This window comes from Canis lupus, chromosome X, assembly GCF_048164855.1.
Source record: "Canis lupus baileyi chromosome X, mCanLup2.hap1, whole genome shotgun sequence".
Classification (NCBI taxonomy): domain Eukaryota; kingdom Metazoa; phylum Chordata; class Mammalia; order Carnivora; family Canidae; genus Canis; species Canis lupus.
Window position 1 is genome coordinate 48,051,570 of NC_132876.1, and position 21,340 is coordinate 48,072,909.

The following is a 21,340-nucleotide window of genomic DNA, read 5'->3' on the forward strand; positions in this document are numbered from 1 at the left end:
TTGTAAGTCAATCAATGTAATACATCACTTTACTAGAACAGTGTAATACATCACCTTAATAGAACAGCAACAATAAAACCCACATAACAGCCTCATTTAATGCAAAAAAGACATTTGATTAAGTCTGATACTCTTTCATGATAAAAAAATTTCAGAATATTAGGCAGAGTAGGGAACTTCCTTAACATGATAAAGGGCATTTATGAAAAGCCCACAGCTAACATTATACTCAGTAATGAAAGACTAAAAGTTTTCCCCCTAAATTCAGGAAAAAGACAAGCATGCCCATATTCCCCAATGTTATTCAACATTATTCTGAAAGATCTAGCCACAGTAATTAGGACAAAGAAATAAAAGGTATCCAAATAGGAAAGGAAGAAAAAAAAGTATTGCTATTTGTAGATGACATAATCCTATATAGAGAAATTCCCAAAGAGTTCACCAAAAAAGCCGCTAAATTTAATAAACAAATACAGCAAAGTTGCAGGTTACAGCACACAAAAATTTACAAAAGATCAACACACAAGAATCAGTTGTTTCTATATACCAGCAATGAATAATCTGAGAAGGGAATTAGGGAAGCAATTTCACTTACACTAGTATTTAAAAGAATAAAACCTCTAGGAATAAGTGTAACCAAGGAGATGAAAGGCTTGTATATAGACTACAAAATACTGCTAAAAGGATTTAAGGATTTACATGAATATAAAGGTATCCCATGTCCATAGATTGGAAGACTTAATGTTGTTGAGATAATAATATCCCCAAAGCAATCCACTGATTCAATGCAATCCCTATTAAAATCCCAATGTAGGGGGATGGAGTGACTGGGTGACAGGCACTGAGGGGGGCACTTGACAGGATGAGTACTGGGTGTTATAGTATATATTGTCAAATCGAACTTCAATAAAAATATACATAAAAAACTCAATGGCTTCTGTGATGTAAATGGAAAAGCTGATTCTAAAATTCAAATGGAATGGAAAGGGATTCAGATTTTTAAAAAATTTTTTAAAGAAGAAAAAGTTGGAGCACTTACACTTTTGATTTCTAAACTTATTACAAAGCTACAGTAATCAAAACCCTGTGGTACAGGTATAAGATAGACATAGAGATGAATGGAACAGAATTGAGAGTCCCAAAATAAACCAATATGTCTATGGCAAATTGATTTTGACAAGAGCGCCAAGTCCATTAAATGGAGAAAGACTATATTATTCATCAAATGGTGCTGAAACAACTGGATTCCCATATGTAAAAATATGAAGTTGGATCCTTTCTTCATTTCGTATGCAAAAATCAACTCAAAAGGGATCAATGAGTTAAATATAAGTTACAACTATAAAACTCTCAGAAGAAAACAAGAATAAATCTTCCTGGCTTTTGGATCTGGCAATGTATTCTTAGATATGACACCAAAAGCACAAGCAACAAAAGACAAAAAATAGATAAATCTGACATCATCACAATTAAAAACTTTTATGCATCAAAGGACATCATTAACATTAAAAAACCTAGAGTAAAATACTTGCAAATCATATAGCTAATAAGTGACTTGTATCCTTAATATATAAAGAACTACTACAATATAACAACAAAACAACTCAATTTAAAAATAGGCAGAGAACTTGACTAGACATTACTCCAAAGAAGATATGCAAATAGCCAATAAACACATGAAAAAAAGCCCAACACCATTAGTCATTAGGGAAATGCAAATGAAAACTACCATGAAATTGTACTTGATACCTACTAGGATAGCTACTAAAAATGTAAAATAACAAGTATTGCTAAGGATGTAGATAAACTAGAACCCCTGCTGTTACTAATGGAATTGTTAAATGGTGCAGCTGCGGTGGAAAAATTGGGCAGTTCCTCAAATTGCTTAACATAAAATTATTATATGGTTCAGAAATTCTAGTTCTAGGTTTATATTTAAAAATTTTGAAAGCAGGGGATCTCTGGATGGCTCAGCGGTTTAGTGCCTGCCTTCGGCCCAGGGTGTGGTCCTGGAGTCCTGGGATCAAGTCCCATATTGGGCTCCCTGCATGGGACCTGCTTCTCTCTCTGCCTGTGTCTCTGCCTCTCTCTCTGTGTGTCTCTCATGAATAAATAAAATAAAATCTTTAAAAAAATAATAAAAATAAATAAAAATTTTGAAAGAAGAGATTCAAACAGATACTTGTTCACCAATGTTCACTGCAGTATTATTTATAATAGCCAATAAGTGGAAACAACTTAAGTGCCCATCAACAGATAAAGAATATACAAAATTTGGTGCACACACACAGATACACAGATATGCAGACACACACACACAGTGGAATACTCAGGCACAAAAAAGGAATAAAGTTCTAATACATGCTACAACATGGATAAACTTTATTTTTGGAGAGAGAGTGTACACATGGGAAAGGGGGAGGGGCAGAGGGAGAGGGAGAAGCAGACTCTGTGCTGAGGGACGGAGCCAACACTCCTGCCACTCGGGGCTCAATCCCAGGGCCCTAGGATCATGACCTGAGCTAAGATAGATGATTAACTGACTGAGCCACCCAGGTGCCTGAACATGGATAAACACTAAAAACATGCTAAGTGAAATAAACCAGACACAAAAGAACAAAATCATATGATTCTACCTATAATAAATATTCAGGGAAATGAACAATGGGTAGTGGAAGGGGAGGCGGGTGGGGGTATGGGGTGACTGGGTGACGGGCACTGAGGAGGGCACTTGATGGCATGAGCACTGGGTATTATACTATATGTTGGCAAATTGAACTTCAATAAAAATATATTTATATATAAAAGAAATATTCAGAATAGGCATTTTCATGGATACAGAAAGTAGATTAGGAATTACCAGGGGCTGAAGGGAGGAGGGAATTGAGAGTTACTGCTTAATGGTTTATATAGTTTCTCTTTTGGGTGATGAAAAAGTTTGGAAATAGATAGTACTGATGGCTGCACAACATTGTGAATGCAATTAACATCACTGAATTGTGCACATAAAAGTCATTAAAATGGCAACTTTCATGTTATATGTATTTTACCACACTAAAAAGTACTTAAAAACATGTTGAAAATGATGGACCATAAATGCTTAGTTGGGTAGGGAATGAAGATAAAGCCAGGAGGTGTCCTACAGGAACAAAGCAGAAGAGATAAGGGACCTGTGCAATCTTACATCACTCAAACTTAAGTTTGAGATGGGCCATGTACATTACTAATGTAAAGCTATGTGGGGTTATGGAGTTACAAAGTGGGTACATATGCTGGCTCCAGACTCAGACTGCAAAGGTTTGAATCTCAGCTCTGCTGCTAACCAACTCAATGAGCTTGGGCAAGTTAGTTAACCAATCAGTATATCAGCTTTCTCCATGTAAAATGTGGATAGGGGGACCTACTCCATAGGGATGTTTTAGGATTTAAATGAGTTAGTACAAGTAAAGCACATAGGATGGTATCTGGCACACAGTAAACACTTAATGAATGTATAAGTATTAATAATTATTATTACTACACATAATAAAAAGTTCAGGCTTTGAAATTCAGATATTCTCAAAGCCCAAGCTTCCCCCTCTATGCTGACTCTAAATACAAGCTCCAACTTACTAAGAAGATTCCAAGGCACAATATAAAGACACAAATGCTAAAATAGAGGAGTAAATAAAAAACTTTGGAAATGCAGAAGGGGCTATTAATTCCAACATGGACACAAGGAGGATAAGCACGTCAGGGAAGACTTCAAAACAACCTTGCATTTGAGCTGACCTTAAAAGGAATGAGTAGTATGCCCAAAAGCAAAAAAAAAGAAAAAAAAAGGTTTGTAAAAGCATTGCAGTTGGCCTAAGCAAACAAACAAAAGCAGGAAAGTGCATTAAAAGTATGGAAACATTGGCCCATTGTGGTTTGAATGTAGGCCACATAGTGGGATATAATGGGAAAAATAGAAAGGTGAAGGATACAGAGCTCTGAAAGTCTTACTGGGGAATTTGGTGATATTGTAAAGATGAATTCCCATAGAAAAGTCCTCTTTTAAAATTGAGGGTATGGTAGACAGTGTCAGTGTGTGCTAACAGTCCAGGTGTGCTGTAGGAAGATTACTTCGTAACAGGAAGATGAGAAATCCATCCTGATTTTTACTCCCAGGCAGCAACATTTTAGAAGTAGTATCAGATCAGCCCTGATACTACATGGAGTTGCCTGAATTATTTTTCCAGGAAAGGAGTGAAACAAGGGATGAGCAATAGGGTTTTGACTTCAAGCACACCCCAGGAACAATTTAGGAAATGAATGTCTCCCCTAATTCCCACCCAAGGAGAAACCATCAGCTTCTTGCTTTGAAACAAATAGCTGCATACCCCACTCTTTAGCTGATAGAAAATTCCATAGATGTCAACTGATTGTGTGCTCCATAGAGCATTTGAGATAGAGAATATTTCCAAAGGGCCTGGTCCAATTGTATTGTGACAACCCCAACTCTGAAATTAGTACACATAGTTGGAATTCCAGGGGATTAAAAAAATTATAAACAAGCACCTGGGTGGCTCAATAGGTTGAGCATCTGACTCTAGATCTCAGCTCTGGTCTTGATTTCAGGGTTGTGAGTTCAAGCCCTGTGTTGGACTCAATGCTTAATGGAGCCTACTTAAAAAAAATTACAAAGAACTTCAAAAATCTAAGCTGCAATTACATATTGCAAAAACCCTACTTTTTTCACACTTAATGTACATGTGTGGCCAGTTATCCTTCATTTCAATTCCTAAGTGTATAAAAGATGAGTTCAGAACTGACCTTAATGGAAATTAAACTAAGCATGGCTTCTAAAACTGGGAGTATATGAAACCTTGTTCAAGTTTTTCAGTTTAGGTCTTCCATCAAAAACATAAACTAGGAACAAGAGGAAGTTTAAAAGAAAGACTAGTATTTGTACACTGATCCTAATATCTATATTTCTCAATTCTTAGTAGTAAAGGAAAGAGAACAATAACAGCAAAGGAAGCAGAGATGATCCCAGATCCCAATCTATACTCTGAAATCTATGCCAGTAACCCCCAGCCAGAACCTAGTTTTCATTAAGTATAGGCAGGAGGAGCTGAAGCAGTACAGACAAGGCTTCAGCTCTGTAACCTGCACCAATAGATAGGATAATGGAACTAGGGGAATTAATTTCTTCCTAACCACACATCCCTAAAGGACTTTGGAATCCTATAGCCATCTCACTGAGCTCAGCTTGCTGAAATCTGACCAAAAGGGGTCAGCACAAACAAGGTGCTGCCACCAGGATAGGTGCAAAGTACCAAGCCCAAAGTACTGGCAAGCAAACAAAAGCAAGGATGAGAGTAAACAGTCACCAAGGCAAGACAAATGAGACTATCCATGAAGCAGTTTTTGTAGTTGGTCTCCAGGAAGACCTTTCTTTAAGGCCCAGGACTACAGGGGATGAAGCAGTAAACCTGGTACCTTGATGGGGGTACCTGGAGTTTGAGGGCATGGTGGGGCTGGGTCCTTTCAGAATCATACTCCCATGTCTTTGCTGAATGGGAGTGAGAACCAGGAATCCTCCTGGGACTTAAAAAGCTTCAAGGTATCCTGATGAGATATCCTATGTTAAAGGGTGAACAGAGGTTCTGGGACTCAGACTGGAATGAAAGTATATATGTTCCCTTTCTCCTAGGACTGTGTCCTCACCCCCTTCCCCAGATGAGCCCAGAATGTCATCTAGTAGCATAGTCCTCTCTCATGGTATTGAGTGATTCCATTCCTTGAACACGTTGAAACTACAGGATCTATGTGAACTTATTTTGTTTGTACCCTCCGTCCCACACACAAAGACAGTACTCTTTATCATCTTTGTGATAATTGTGCTTTATCCTTCTAACTAGACTTCATGGTTTTTTTTGTTTTGTTTGTTTTTTAATTTTTATTTATTTATGATAGTCACACAGAGAGAGAGAGGGAGGAAGAGACATAGGCAGAGGGAGAAGCAGGCTCCATGCACCGGGAGCCCGAGGTGGGATTCGATCCCGGGTCTCCAGGATCGTGCCCTGGGCCAAAGGCAGGCGCTAAACCGCTGCGCCACTCAGGGATCCCTCTAACTAGACTTCAACTGAAGAACTACGACAATGTTTTCATCAGTTTTAGCGTATAACTTTATTAACATGTAAATAAAGTCTCAAATGAATACACTTATGTCAATATAAAGCACAGAAATATAGCTTACTCAGGATGAATAGATTCATTATCAGGTAATGTTGCAGAAATACTAAAAATATCTCAATTTATATAGCACAATAAAAATCAACAAACACTCAAAGCTCTCAAGATCATTTGGTATCCATAAAATCGCTTCCTTCAATCAATAGAAATAACATAAATATTTAACTTACAATTATAATATGCATGGCTTCATATTACAACACCAAAAAAATTGTTCACGGTTTTGTGAGAACATACAGCTATTCAGAGTTTGAGTATTAATCGTATAACTTTATCTCTCACCTCAGGATCACTGTGCTCTGCTAAGTCTTGGAGTTTCTGACCAAACTCTTTTGCTTCCTGGAATATGGAAATAAGCTCAGATTTAGTGAACTCTTCCTTGGTAAACAGCTTCGCCTTCTTTTTGAATTGGAAATTTATATTCTCAAATATTTCAATGATACTAAGAATATTGGCCTTTGACTCATTCTTGTTAAAGGGTGCGACCAATGATGATAGTACTTTGGCACTAATCAGTTCTCTTGTATTGGCTTGATTTTTAGACAAGCGCAAGAAGACTTTTAAAACATAAAACTTAGTTTTGACACTTCCATTGTTTAACAAAGTAAGGAAATCTGGAATGTAATTTGCAATTATATGGTGATCCTCAAATTTCACACTCAGGTGCACTAATAATTTTAGTCCAGCCAGTTGCACAGGGGAGTTCAATGGATAAGAGATTATGTCCTTACAAACTTGATGTATGTATGACTCTGCTGGTTTTCGTTCTTCAGAAGACTCAGAGTTATCATCTACCATATTTAAAGCTCTAGGGTGTTCTGTAACATTGGGATTACTGACCAAGTTTTCAATCATAACAGTAATACCTACATCATGAATTATATCTTGGGTAAATGGATAAGCAGGACTGATGCCCATTATCATAGTAGCTATTTCATGAATAAAAGGATCCTTAGTTAACTTAAGTAGGGCAACGAGTTTATCAAACTCTTTAGGCTCCAAACTAAAGTCACGTGATTTACAGCGGCAGGCTCTTGGATTGGGCCCATACTTTTCCCTATACCTAACTTGGTTTTTTATCTCAGCTAAGGTTTGGAAGTAGGGCCCTTTATAGGGTGGGATCTTGGTCAGAGGCCGAATTCCCAGAGGAGTTTCAATCAAGGTCTCAACCAGAGTCCAATTCCCTTCTGGAGGCAAGGATGGCTCCCCTCCCTCTATTGGGACTAGGACACTATACCTGGCCCTTGACCATGCTGCTGCTTTTTGCTTTATGGTGAGTTCAGGTTTGGGTATGGGCTTGGGCTTTTCCTGGATCTTAGGTGGAGGCTTATAAACTTGAGAAGGAGTCTCCTCTTCAGGCCAGAACCAGGATCCTACACTAGGCTCTTCTCCGGTCCAGAACCAGGAGCAGACATTTTCTTCATCCTCATCACTGGACTCGATTATAATACCAGCTCTGTCCCCAGCCTCAGCCCTGAATTTGATGTCATCCTCTCTCTTTCTCTCGGGCCTGGACTCAATACTGGCCTTATCATCAGCCTTGGCAAAGGACCTGATAGCAGTTTTACTTCCAGCAGCAGCCTTGACTTCACACTTGGTTATTGCACTGACCCTGGCCATAGGCATCACCTTTGACTTGGTTTGGGGCACTATACCAGGTTCTGCCACGGATTTTGCCTTAGTCTCAGTCATGACTCTATTCTTAGTCATAGTTTCCATCTTGCCCACATCCCTTGTCACAGCCACGGCCTCAGTGCAGGTCACTGTCTGTGTCCTGGCCACTGCTCCATCCCCAGCCTTGGCCTGGGTCACTGTTCCTGTTTCCAGTTCTGCCTCACCCACTGCCTTGGCCTGGATCCTAGCCTTGGCTCTAGGGTTGGCAGGGCTACTGATTCCAGCTTTTAGGGCAGTCCCAGCACCTGCTCTGCCCCTGCCTCAGCCTCAGAGCCAGTCATGATCCAAGTTAAAGGCAAGGCCAAGTTATATACCCCAACCCCGTCTCAGCCTTGACTGAAGGTCTGTCCCAGGTTGGTGTTTTCATACAAAGTCCATTCGTCACTCAGCCCCCTTTCCACCTACAAGCTCTGCCAATGATATAAACAACGTGCAGAGGAAGCTCACTCAGGGAAAGGAAGAATGGCTTTGTGCCTGAGCGCAGCCCTGTGGAGGGTGGTGGTCTTCAGCCACTCCAAGGCCACCAGATCTGCCACTGAAGTTGGACCTAGGAGTGGAGGAAGGAAATGGGGCTTTGAGTCTCTTCCAATGTATTTCTTACGTTGATTAGCACAGAGAGACAGGAGAGTATGAACATTCAGGGCTAAGTGAGAGAGGTAGATAATTATCAAACTCTCTCTCTCCTCATTTCACACTCTCTACAAAACTTCAGGTGCTACTAATTTTCTTTCTAGACACAAAACAGGAGTATGGAGTGGGAAAGCTTAATGGGAATGAGAGAGACTAAGGAATCCCTAGACTGGCTCTTTATCCCTGCTGGACTACTACTTCATCCTACACGTCTACTGAGGAAGTCTCCATATTCATACCAAACTTCACTGATCTGGAGTAATTTTCTCCTCCTTTCCTTGCTTCCGATGTTGACAAGCCCTATGGCAGACCTACAGGCAGATCAATGGACAAATAAACAAATCGGAGGATATGGACACTGACCTCATGGTAGAAAGATCATGGTCCTTGGTCTAGTTCCTATATTTGTAGTTTGTGTAATGTTTCCCTCCTTCTGGTCCCATACCACCATCGCCCTAATTCAGGACTGATCCTCCTTCTCCCTGTTGCCCACCATTTTACTATTCAGTGACTGTCCTTTCATTTCTCTAGTTTAAAATTGGCTTAGGTGAAGCATAAAAATAGGAAAAGCAAGTGGGAAATCGGAAAAACAAGTGTTACCCTTCTATACTCCCAAAGCTTTCAAAGACTCCTATCTAAATCAGCAGGGAACCAAAGAGGGGTTAGTAAACTGGCAAAACAAAAGAGAATAGAATTCCCTAGTCTCAATCTTCTCCTGTCTACCCTCACACCAATCGTTAACTGATACAGGGCATGTTTCTTTTCATTATTTCCTAGGTTCAAGCTGGGTTACCATTTGTAAACCTTCACAACAGAGTTCCACAGACCTGGAGATGGGTCCATAGCCAGAGAGTCACAAATGTGGTGATAAATAAGTAAATGAAGACACATGAGACAATGGAGACTAATTCCTTAGGAGAGATCAGCACCTGGGACACCTATCCTTTCTGGAGACAGGTACCTGTTTGCCAAAATTTTCTGTGTCCCTTTCTTCCTCCCTCTCCCTTCATGTTCCTCTGCTCCACTCCTAAAGTCTGACAATTCCCCTACACAGACAACTCCTACATCCCTAACAAGATAGTGGTGGTGGTAGTAGAGATGAAATGCTCAGACAAGCCATGGAAATTGGCTGCAAATAAATGAAAAGTATTATCTCCAAATTTCATCTAAGCGTTTGTTTCCTTCCTCTCCCTAAAGCCTATCATTTTCTGCAACACAGCAGGAGTAAGGGAGGACTGTTTACAAAGCATGTAGAAAGGAGATCTGGAGTTTCACCTAGATTCCTGCCTGTTCTAGTCTTAGCCATCTACCAACTCCAAACACTGCCCACTCCACAGAAATTAGGCCCAGCGTCCTTTTCTTATCCCCTCCCTCTGAGGTCCAAGGCCCTCTACAGATCTTTACAAAAACATCTGTACCGAAAACTTCAGAACAGACCTAAATATGTAAACGCATGATACACACCCAAAGACCAAACAAAAAGGCAGTGAGAGAGACTTGGTTATTAATGGTCTGACTAGTAACCAGGACATGAGACCATTTTCTAATCCAGGGCCTTGATTATCAAACACTTGAAACTGCTTTTTACACTCTCCCTCCCAGGGTTCCCCTGACAACCACGCTCACCTACAGCAATAGCCCCTCCTTCCATTATACAAACCGCCATTTCTCCGCTAGAAGCCGCTACTATACTCCTTTACCTTCCCAAATACGGTCGGAGGTGGAGTTAGTGTCTGGAAATCAAGCTAGCAAGATCATTTTAAATTTATAGTTGCGTGCCACTCAAATTACCCCTGTCCCCCTCTCCCTTTCACCGCCCGCGCCCCACGACCAGATCACTTTTCCCAGATTTCTCTCTGATACCCATATCCACACTCCCAAGAAATGCCCGCCTTCTCACTGACCTGCTCTGCTTGGATCAGAGGCAGTTCTCTTATTTCCTTGCCTCAAGGGGTGCTGTGCCCTACAGAAAGAGGGACGGACAGTCAGCTGGACACGAGGACTCGAGACAATGGCGGCGACTACGTTTGTGGATTGGCCCGGCACCTGGGATTTCGGACGTGAAACCTGCTTTGTCATATTAAGGGCCGTAACTTGCAAACAATTGCCACTTTTTGGTATTCCCTTACCCCCCTACCCAAAGCTCCTCCGATACCCACGTCTAGTGACTAATTAACAGCTACCTTCTCCTCCGCAGACTTTGCTTTGCCACGTCCCCGTACCCATATCCGCAGCCGCAGTCTCTGGAGAGTTGTGTAAGGCGATCCGGCCTTACAGAAGCGGAGTGATACTAAGCTTTGTATAGCGCCACTGCGCCCTCTGTCGGTGAGCTCAACTCTAGCCTTTTCTCATCCTGGTAAGAGCTGGAGCGGCATTTGAACGTAGAAGAAGCGGCGCGATACAGAGGGAAGCAGACCAACACTAAAGGGTCTCAGCATTAGTTAGTTCCCTTCTTTCAGGATCTTCCCCCAACCAAGCCAACACTTTTGCTTTTTCTTGAACTGAAGCGCATGTGGATTATCAGGCGGTGGCGTCGCTGACTCCACTCTGGCCCGACCATGCGGAAGGATACCTCAGTGTCTTACACACTTTCCAAAGTCCTAGGTCCACCTAAAGAGGCGGGTTGGGGGAGGGGATGAGAGGGTCGACAAAGAGGCTCAAGACTGAGGGAAGAGGGTACATTCTAATCTATTCCAAAAGCCGTCAATGAGAGAAGACACCTCAAGCTGAAGCACCAAGCACTTAATTCTCTGCACAAAATGGGATACTGTGGGCTTGGTGTCTGGAAGACTACTCTGGTCTGACTTGCTGAACAATATCAAACATCATGGGCTTTTATTGCTATCTTCTAAGTTTCTCATCTTATTGCCTACCGTGTTTCTTGTACTAAAATAGTAAAGGCAAAATGGGATAAAGATATGGGGAAAGCAGTAAAGGAGAGAAGCATCTTAATTCCAAATATTCTTGTGTGTACCTATCCCATTCTCACGCCCTGCCTCTCCTCCTGTCCACAGTATTTCTTGCACCTAAATATGTGTGGTCTTGAGCGTGCACAAGAGGGTAACAATTCTGTACTCATGAAAGAAGCTTACTCATCAAATAACCTTGTACCTGTAAACCACCTATGTTGGAGGTTCTATGGTGGCCTTCCCAAATTTTTTCATTGCTTATGGGGCGGTGGAAAGGAAGAAGGTGGGAAGGGGTTCCCGTGGAGGCCTCGTTACTGTTTCTGTTCTAAAGGAAAGCAGACCTTGCCCTCTAACACAAAGAAACAAACCACTGATCTGTGCCAAGTCATTCTTTATGCCACGCTGCTTTTTTTCTCACTTGAAACGGTAGCACACTGTGCCATTTCTAGGTCCCTACAGTTGCTCAAGAAAAAGGGCCTGTCTCTGTAAGGATCCAAACCGGTCATGCAATCCTTCCTATCTGTCACCTCACGGCCAGGTGTCAGGCACTAGTTAGGGATGGTCTGGCTTCTCTTCCACATTTCTATCTAAGGAAAGGGATACTACCCATGTACTTCTCAAGGCAGATCCTAGCTGCTCTCCTGCCTCCTTTTCTCTCACCTGCCTAATGAATGCATATGCTTTATCTCTGAATATATAAAATTCTTTGAATTTGCATTCCAAGCACTGTCAGGAGGGAATTTGAATTAGACTGTAAGTTCCATGAAGGAAGGGCCACTTTCTCAGTCTTGTTCACCACTGTATTCTCAGTGTTATACATGGAAGACAAAGTAGTCAGTTAATAGTTGAAGGAAGTGAAGACCATTGACTCATGAGAATTCCACGATATCTTCTGTTGATTATAGATCAATGCCTGCCTAAAAGTATGTCTTTGTCTTTAATGTCTGTAACCCCAGAGCGTAGCCTAGAGTCTGCCACACAGGAGATGCTTTATATGTGATTTTTCAATAGAGGAGGGAGGAAGCAAGAGTTTACTAAAATATATTTTAGAAAGAAACTTGGGGTATCTTAATATCTCATACTGTAATAACATTTGGTGGATACATATAATTTGGATTTGGTGCTTTGTTACTCTTTTTTGGTCTTCTTTTTTTAAAGATTTTATTTACTTATTCATGAAAGACACAGAGGAGAGAGAGAGGCAGAGACACAGGCAGAGGGAGAAGCAGGCTGCATGCAGGGAGCCTGATGTGGGACTCCATCCCAGGACTCCAGGATCACGCCCTGGGCCAAAGGCAGGCACTAAACCCCTGAGCCACCAAGGGATTCCCTCTTTTTTGGTCTTCTATTCATGTTTAGAATTATGCCTTACTAAGCTCCCTAATATAGTGCAAACCCCTATGAACTTATAAAGAAAGGATAATGACCAACAATCCAGTAGAAAAACAAATGACAAGACTGTTCATTAAAAAGACAAGTCAAGGGACATGTGCACAAATGCACATAACTATTGACCAGCAATTATACTTAAAGAATCTATCCTAATGTAATATTTGTACATTGCAAAATACTATATGTAAAAAAATATTCACTGCAGAATTTTTTAATAGTAAAAGATTGGAAAGATTCTAAATAATTATAAATAGTAAAATTGTGGTGTATCTCCCTGTAATATGCAGCTATTAAAAAGAAAGAGCAGCTCTATCTATGTATACTGATATGGAATGATGTCCAAAACACATTTTTAAGTGAAGAAAACAGGGTGCATAGCAATGTTTAGCGTGCCATCATTTGCTTAATGATACTTTACTACATATATGTATACATTGAATATCCCTGTTAATATCAACAAGTAACTGGTAACAGTGCTTGCCTTTTTTGAAGGGTAACCTATTTGCAGAGAAAGTGGAAGGAGACTTGAAGACTTACCTGTGTGAACTTTTGTGCTTTTGGAATTTGGAACCCCATGTTTGTATTAACCACTCAAAAATAAAATTTAATTTAATATATTCCTTAGAATCATAGGATATTTAATAACCTATACCAAAAAAAAAAAAAAACCTATACCACATGTTCTTAGGAATGCTAAAACTCTGCAGGCCTACACCCTTGGATTCTAAGCTGGGCCACTGTGTCAGGAAAAAACAGTGAGAGAGTCCTTTTTGTTTGTTTAGGAATATTTCTAATTCTGCAATAACATTAGTGAGGGTAGGTGGCTTACCCTCCAGATTTGAAGGACGAGCTTCTAATACTTCTTTACACACTTTTCCTGTGCGATTCACAATGTAGTTTACTAAGTAAGTCCATAATAAATGCTATTCTAGTACTACTACTACTACCAAAGATAATGCTTTCCATTTAGGAGAATGTATTTGAATCCATACAGAAATCAGATGTAAAACAGCACTGTTGATACTTATGAAACACTCAAAGAATAGAAGGGGTACCTATTGAAAACAATGATTATTGTTTGTTTATGATTATTGTTTGTATATGGGAGATATACATTCTATTTCTTAGGCACCTTTATTGTTTTGGAAAGGTTCCAGATTTGGGCACATCCATTGGAGGAAACAGAGAACAGTGAGATAGTTCTCACGATCATACTTTTAACTAAATCCATAGGTTGCTTTAGAACTGTTCCTTAGGGGCACCTGTGTGGCTCAGTCAGTTAAGTGTCCAACTCTTAGTTTCAGCTCAGATCATTATCTCATGGGTAGTGAGATTGAGCCCTGTATCAGGCTCTGTGCTCAGCAGGGAGTCTGCTTGAATATTTTCTCCCTCTGCCTCTCTTGACTCTCTCTCAAAAATAAATAAATGAATCCTTAAAAAAAAAAGAAATGTTCCTTATCCCAAAAATGGTTCAGCTTCTTTTCTATTGTATTTTTTCTATTGAAATTGCTAGGAATGTGTCTCTTCCATATCCTTTAACTTATTTTTTATTACATAAGTTATATATGTTCACAGTAGAAAACCTAGTAATTATATGGAAAATTAAAAATATATATATTGCATTTCCTAACACTGATAAATACTCCTAACATTTTGATATATACCCTCCCAGACTTTTATCAATGCCAATATGTGTATATATATTTACACACATATACACACACACATTTTTCAAGAAAAGATTTCATTATACTTATTTCATTGTAATCAGTTATCTTTTCAGCAGCATAAAACATGCTGTTTTTTTTCTCCCATTTTAAAAACACACTATCTTGAGGCCCCTATTTCCCCCAAAGCTTCTGCTTCCACCATTTCTTGGTTCAAAGATTTTTCTACTTGTTTATTTATAGTAGTTTGCAATTTGCTTTCTTAAAATTATGTTTAGGAAAATTTTAATGACATAGGGAAAACTCTTATGAAATGATGCCAAGTGAAAAAATATATTCTCTAAAACAATTTTATCCAGAATATAAATTATATAGGGAAATGGTATGTGCAAAGAAAAGCAAAAATCAGTAGTTATTGTATTTATGATTTCGATTATAGTTTTCCCCATAGTTTTATAACCTGTATTTCCCACATTTCTACAGTAATTATATTATATTCATGAAAAATTCAGTATTATTTTAAAAGATCTCACAGTGGAGTGGGATTGATACTTGGGAGTGGTATTTATATATATTATAGTAAGTATATTTTTAATTTTATAATAAACTACACAACCATTGTCTGAACTTGCCATACTGTTTTATATTCCCAACAAAAATGCATGTGATTTCAAATTGCATCACACTCTTTCCAGCACCTGATATTGTCAGCCTTTTTATTTTATTTTTTAAGGATTTTGCTTATTTATTCATGAGAGATACACACAGAGAGAAAGAGGCAAAAACACAGGCAGAGGGAGAAGCAGGCTCCATGCAGGAAGCCCAACATGGGACTCGATCCAGGTCTCCAGGATCACGCCCTGGGCTGAAGGTGGCGCTAAACCGCTGAGCCACCGGGGCTGCCCTGTCAGCCTTTTTAAAATTAGGAATTAGGGACGCCTGAGTGGCTCAGTGGTTGAGCATTTGCCTTTGGCTCAGGGCATGGTTTCGGGGTCCTGGGATCGGGTCCCACATTGGGCTTCCCTCAGGGAGCCTGTTTCTCCCTCTGCCTAAGTCTCTGCCTCTCTGTGTCTCATGAATAAATAAATAAAATCTTTAAAAAATTAAAATAGATTTAGAAATTATCGAGATTTCATATAAGTTTCTCATTTTAATTTTAATTTGCAATTCCATGATGATAAATAATGTTGAATATCCCTTTATGTGCTCATTGGCCATTTATATATCTCCTTTTGTGACAAATCCACTGTTGTTTGCACATTTGATATTATATTTGTTTTGCATTTTACATTGGATTGGATTTTATTGGATTTTTAAATATTTTATATTTGATTTTATATTGGATTGTCTTCATATTATTGATTTGTAAATTTTATTATTTTTTTGATTTGTAACTTTTTAAATATATTCTGCATATAAATCCTTTGTTAGATATCTCTTGCAAGTATTTTCATTATCTTAATGTTGTCTTTCTAGGAGCAAAACATTTTAAGATGTTTAATTTTTTTTCTCTTAGGGTTCATGATTTTTTGTCCTAAAAATCTTTTCTTTTTTTAAGATTTTTTTTTATTTATTCATGAAAGACAGACATAGGCAGAGGGAGAAGCAGGCTTCTCACAGGGAGCCCAATGTAGGACTCAAACCCAGGACACCAGGATCACGCCCTGAGCCAAAGGCAGACGCTCAACCACTGAGCCACCCAGGTGTCCCTAAGAAATCTTTTCTACCTCAAAGTTACAAAGAATTTCTCCTACATTGTCTTGTAGACACTTTATAGTTTGAGCTCTTATTTTGAAGTCCACAATAAATTTCAAGTAAATTTTCTGTAAAATGTATGGTAAGGATCTAGGTTCATTTCCCGCCCCCCCCCAAAAAAATATACAGTAGAACCAGCTTTATTTGTTAGAAGGACTGACTGTCCATTCCCTTGATCACTTAAATTATCTGAGTACCTTTTTAAAAAATCAATTGATGGCTTATATTTGTCTATTTCTAGACTCTATCTTGCTGCATTAATCCATGTTTATGTCCTTATACCAATGCCTCATTTATAGCTTAAAAATCAGCAGTGTAAGTCCTTCAACATTGTTTTTCTTTTCATATTGTTATTGCTCTTCCAGGTCCTTTGAATTTTTAAATAAATTTGATAATTTGGTTGTCTATTTTTATGAAAAATATGTCTAATAAGGAACTTGGATCTGGAATATATAAAGAATTCTTACAACTCAATAACAAAAAGACAAAAAAAGATCCAATTAAAACATAAAGCATTTGGATAGGGACTTCCCCAAAGAAGATATATAAATGACCAAGCATATGAAAAGATGACCAACATCAGAAATCATTAGGGAAATGCAAATTAAAAACCATAGGGAGGGCGCCTGGGTGGCTCAGTCAGTTAAACATCTGCCTTCGGTTCAGCTCATGATCCCAGAGTACTGGGATCTAGCCCCACATTGGGATTTTTGCTAAGCAGAGAGCCTGTTTCTCCCTCTCCCTCTGCCTGCCACTCTGCCTATTTGTGCTCGCGCACTCTCTTTCTCAAATAAATAAAATCTTAAAAAAAAAAAAAAACTACAGGGAGATACCACTCTATACCCATTAGAATGGCTATATTAAAACAACTCAAAACAGAGATCCCTGGATGGCTCAGCAGTTTAGTGCTTGCCTTTGGCCCAGGGTGTGATCCTGGAGTCCTGGGATTAATTCCCACATCAGGCTTCCTGTGTGGAACCTGCTTCTCCCTCTGCGTATGTCTCTGCCTCTCTTTCTGTGTGTTTCTCGTGAATAAATAAATAAAATCTTTTTAAAAAACCACACAAAACAAAAAAACCCATATAACATAACAAGTGTTGGAAAAGATGTGGAGAAACTCTTGTGTATTGCTAGTGGGAATGCAAAAATGGGGCAGCAATTGTGGAAAATAATATGGCAGTTCCTCAAAAAATTAAACATAGATTTACCATATGATCCAGCAATTCTATTTCTATGTATATGCCCAAAAGAATTGAAAGCATGGACCCAAACAGATATTTATACACCAATGTTCACTGCAGCATTATTTGCAATAGCAAAAAGGTAGAAGCAACCCAAATGCCCATTGACAGATGAATGGATAAACAAAATATAGTATATACATGCCATGGAATATTATTTAGCCATAAAAAGGAATGAAGCACTGGTACATGCTACAATCTAAATGAACCTTGAAAACATGCTAAATGAAGTCACAAAGGACCATATATAGAATGATTTCATTTATATGAAACATCCAGAATCCACAGATCTAGAAAGTAGATTAGTGTTTGCCAGAGGCTAGGGAAAGGGAGAAATGGGGCATGACTGCTTAATAGATATGGCAGATATGAGAATGCTTTTGGGGTGATGAAAATGTTATGGAACTAGATAATGGTGATGTTTGTAGAAAATTTGATTATACTAAATACCACTAAATTGTATACTTTAAAATGGTTAAAAAGGTGAATTTTATGTTATGTGACATTTTCCACAATAAAAAATAGCTAAAACATGGACTAACCTTGGAAACATTCCTAAATGAAAAAAAAGTAATTTATGTAAAATATCCAGGATAGGTAAACAACAGTGACAGAAAGCAGATTAGTGATTGCCAGAAACAGGATGGAGGAGGAATGGTAGTGAGTGATTAATGGTATGAAGTTTCTGAATAATTTCTGAAACTAGATAATGGTGACGGTTGTATAACATTTTGGGTATACTTAATGCCACTTAATTATATGCTTTAAAATGCTAAAAAAAGGGGGGGGGAACCTGGGTGGCTCAGTCAGTTAAGGTCTGCCTTTGGCTCAGGTCATGATCCCAGAGCCTAGGATCAAGCCCCCACTCCATGGGGCCCTCTGCTCAGCAGGGAGCCTGCTTCTCCTCTCTCTGTCCCCTCTCCCCACTCAATCTCTCTCTCTCTCTCTCTCAAATAAATAATCTTTTAAAAAATAAATAAAATGCTTAAAATGGTAAATGTTATGATGTCTGTATTTTACCAAAAATTTTTAAATCCAAAATATCACTGCTTTAAATTTTCCATAAAGTAGTGTAACACAACCTCAAATACTACACTAAATCTATTTTAATACCCTCTAACCGAGATGTCCCATGGTTCTGCATGCTGTATGTTGTCTCACAAAACAAAGAGTAATGGATACAGCTTACTCAACTTCAAGTGTATTCCTGTGTTCTTTGGCTGGAGGATATTGAATTTAAAGCTTATTTTAAAGGTTGAAACTGTATTGCCTAATTTCAAAATTATTTAAAAATTTTCTATAGTATATATATTATATATATTTAAATTGTTAGCATAATTTCACTGTTATTGAGGAATATACTGTTAAAAATCAAAATTCAACTGAGTAAATATTGACGATCTTATTGACTTTATTCATTGAATCATGAATCAGTCAGCATCCCATTTAGCAGATAGAAAGGAGATCCAAGGGCAGCCCGGGTGGCTCAGTGGTTTAGCGCCACCTTCAGCCCAAGGTGTGATCCTGAAGACCAGGGTTCGAGTCCCATGTCCGGCTCCCCGCATGGGGCCTGCTTCTCCCTCTGCCTGTGTCTCTGCCTCTCTCTCTCTCTCTCTCTCTCTCTCTCTGTGTCTCTCATGAATAAATAAATAAAATCTTTAAAAAAAGAAAGGAGCTCCAAGGAATTATACAAAATGAAAGGCCTATAGGCAGAAAGGAGCAAAAACAAGAAAGTTATACTAGCAAAAAGTGGATTTGTTGTAGAAAGATTGCTTTTCTTTAGGGGAATTGCAGGGGTCTACCAGGTAGACTACTTCACTAGTGCTGATCAGGTAGCTCCTGACTGACTTGTCCAAGATTACACTTCTGGGGGAGGTCAAAAATATAATTAAGGTAAAACTTGACTTGGTAACTTGGTTCTTAGCAGAAATGACTCCACTTTGGGCCTTTTGTTTTGTTTTTAACAATATTGTTGATTTCAGTTGCTTGCAATGCATTGAGAAATTTGTTCTCATGAAAAATGTTCCATGTTCTATATTCACTTGAAAAAATGTTTATAATATTGTATATAAATGTATATAATAAAGAATGAACATTCTTTAATTGTTTATTTTACAATTCTATGTCAATGAGGTTAAGTTTATTAGTCATTTGTTTCAAATTTTCCATATATCAACTGGATTTTTCTGTTTGTTCTAACACTTATCAAAAGACTCATGTTAATGCCTACCACCTTGTGTTTTTTTTTTAACTAGTCCTTTTACTTCTACAATTTATCCTTTGTATGTTTTGGAACTATGTTATTTGGAATACACGAATGTAGGATTATAATATCACGGTGGATTGACCCTTAACTTTATGAAAGTTCCCTATTTCTAATAATGTTTATTCCCTTTATGTCTACATTTTTAATATTATTATAGCTACATCCTATAAAATTCCTGTGCTTTAATTTTTATGCTATATCTGTTGATGCAGCCTAATAGTTTTCTCTTTAAATTCAGCTTCACAGTTGTCCCTTTTTAAAATATTTATTTCTTTATCTTTGGTGGGGAGGGGAAAAGGGAGAGAGAGAGAGAGAGAGAGAGAGAATCTCCAGCAGTCTCCCCGCTGAACATAGAGCCCAAAGGCAAGGCTTGATCCTGTGACCCTGAGATCATGACCTGAGCCAAAATCAAGAGTTGGACACTCAATCAACTGAGTCACCCAGGCACACCATAAAATTGTACCTTTTAGTTCACCTTTATTTAATGTAATTATTGATATAATTGATTTTTAACCTCAAAAGACATTGTTATTTTTAGTATCACTTTATAAAACCAGTATCATTTAAATATACCCACACATTTATCCTATATGTCACTCTTCATTACATCCTTATCTTTGTTTGATCATGGGTGGTTCTTTTTCTACTTATAGAATACACTTAAATATTTCCTTTAGAATGGGTGTGCTGGTGAAACATCCCTTACTAATTTAAATTAATAAATTTTGGGGGTTCCTGGGTGGCGCAGCAGTTTGGCACCTGCCTTTGGCCCAGGGCGCGATCCTGGAGACCAGGGATCGAATCCCACGTCGGGTTCCCTGCATGGAGCCTGCTTCTCCCTCTGCCTGTGTCTCTGCCTCTTTCTCTCTCTGTGTGTGTGCCTATCATAAATAAATAAAAATTTAAAAAAGAAAAAAAATAAATTAATAAATTTTAATGTTTACCTCAGTTTTGCACTTAGAATAAAATTGGAAAGCATAGAGAGTTCCTGCATACTCCTTATCCCCACCACCTGCACCCTGCTCTTGGTTTCCCCTACCATTTACATCTTGTATTATTGTGGTCCATCTGTTACAATTGATGAAACAATCAATATTGATTCATGATTATTTTAATCCATAGTTTACATCCCAGTTCACTCTTTATATTGTATTTTTGACAAAACATAATGACAGATCCATCATTACTGTAACACAGAGAATACTTTCATTGTCCTAAGATGCCCTTTTGCTCTATTTATCCTTCCTTCCTTCACTCCCCCCAAATCCTGGCAAACGATCTTTTTAGGGTTTCCATAGTCTTGCCTTTTCCAAAATATTATATGTGGCAATTGGAATCATACAGTAGTTAGCCTTTTCAGAGTGTTTTTTTTCCATGTAGCAACATGCTTTTAGGTTCCTGAATGTCTCTTTGCAACTCAGTAGTTCTTTTCTTTATCGCTGAATAATACTGCATTATATGGATGTACCAGAGTTTATTCACTTACCTATTGTGGGTCATCTTTTATTTCAGCTTTATTGGGATATAGTTGACAAGTAATAATTGCATATATGTAGGTGGTACAACATAATTTTTTGATATACACAG

At 38.5% G+C, this 21,340-nt stretch overlaps 2 protein-coding genes across 18 annotated transcripts in view; both read right to left on the minus strand.

Annotated features, from left to right (window-relative positions):
* The window catches only part of GPRASP1 (G protein-coupled receptor associated sorting protein 1), a 48,303-nt gene extending 37,467 nt beyond the window's left edge, over positions 1 to 10,836 (minus strand). For 6 of the 17 annotated variants that reach the window (XM_072815382.1, XM_072815376.1, XM_072815380.1 and 3 more), the window contains exons 1-3: positions 10,428 to 10,462; positions 8,341 to 8,440; positions 6,502 to 6,558 (exon numbers count right to left, since the gene is read on the minus strand). The gene's annotated coding sequence lies outside the window, so the exon portion shown is untranslated. Of the gene's footprint in view, positions 1 to 6,501; positions 6,559 to 8,340; positions 8,441 to 10,427; positions 10,487 to 10,706 lie in introns of those variants that run through there. The other 11 variants (XM_072815396.1, XM_072815389.1, XM_072815394.1 and 8 more) reach the window with 5 other exon arrangements.
* Positions 6,129 to 7,938, minus strand: ARMCX5 (armadillo repeat containing X-linked 5). The gene has a single exon (XM_072815403.1). The coding sequence runs from the start codon at positions 7,936 to 7,938 to the stop codon at positions 6,463 to 6,465; it is 1,476 nt and encodes a 491-aa protein (XP_072671504.1). The 3' UTR covers positions 6,129 to 6,462.
* Positions 10,837 to 21,340: the final 10,504 nt, after the last annotated feature.

What these genes read in the sequence shown, in the direction of transcription:
- ARMCX5 (XM_072815403.1), bottom strand. Translation starts at nt 7,938, where the DNA reads ATGGAAACTATGACTAAGAATAGAGTCATGACTGAGACTAAGGCAAAA.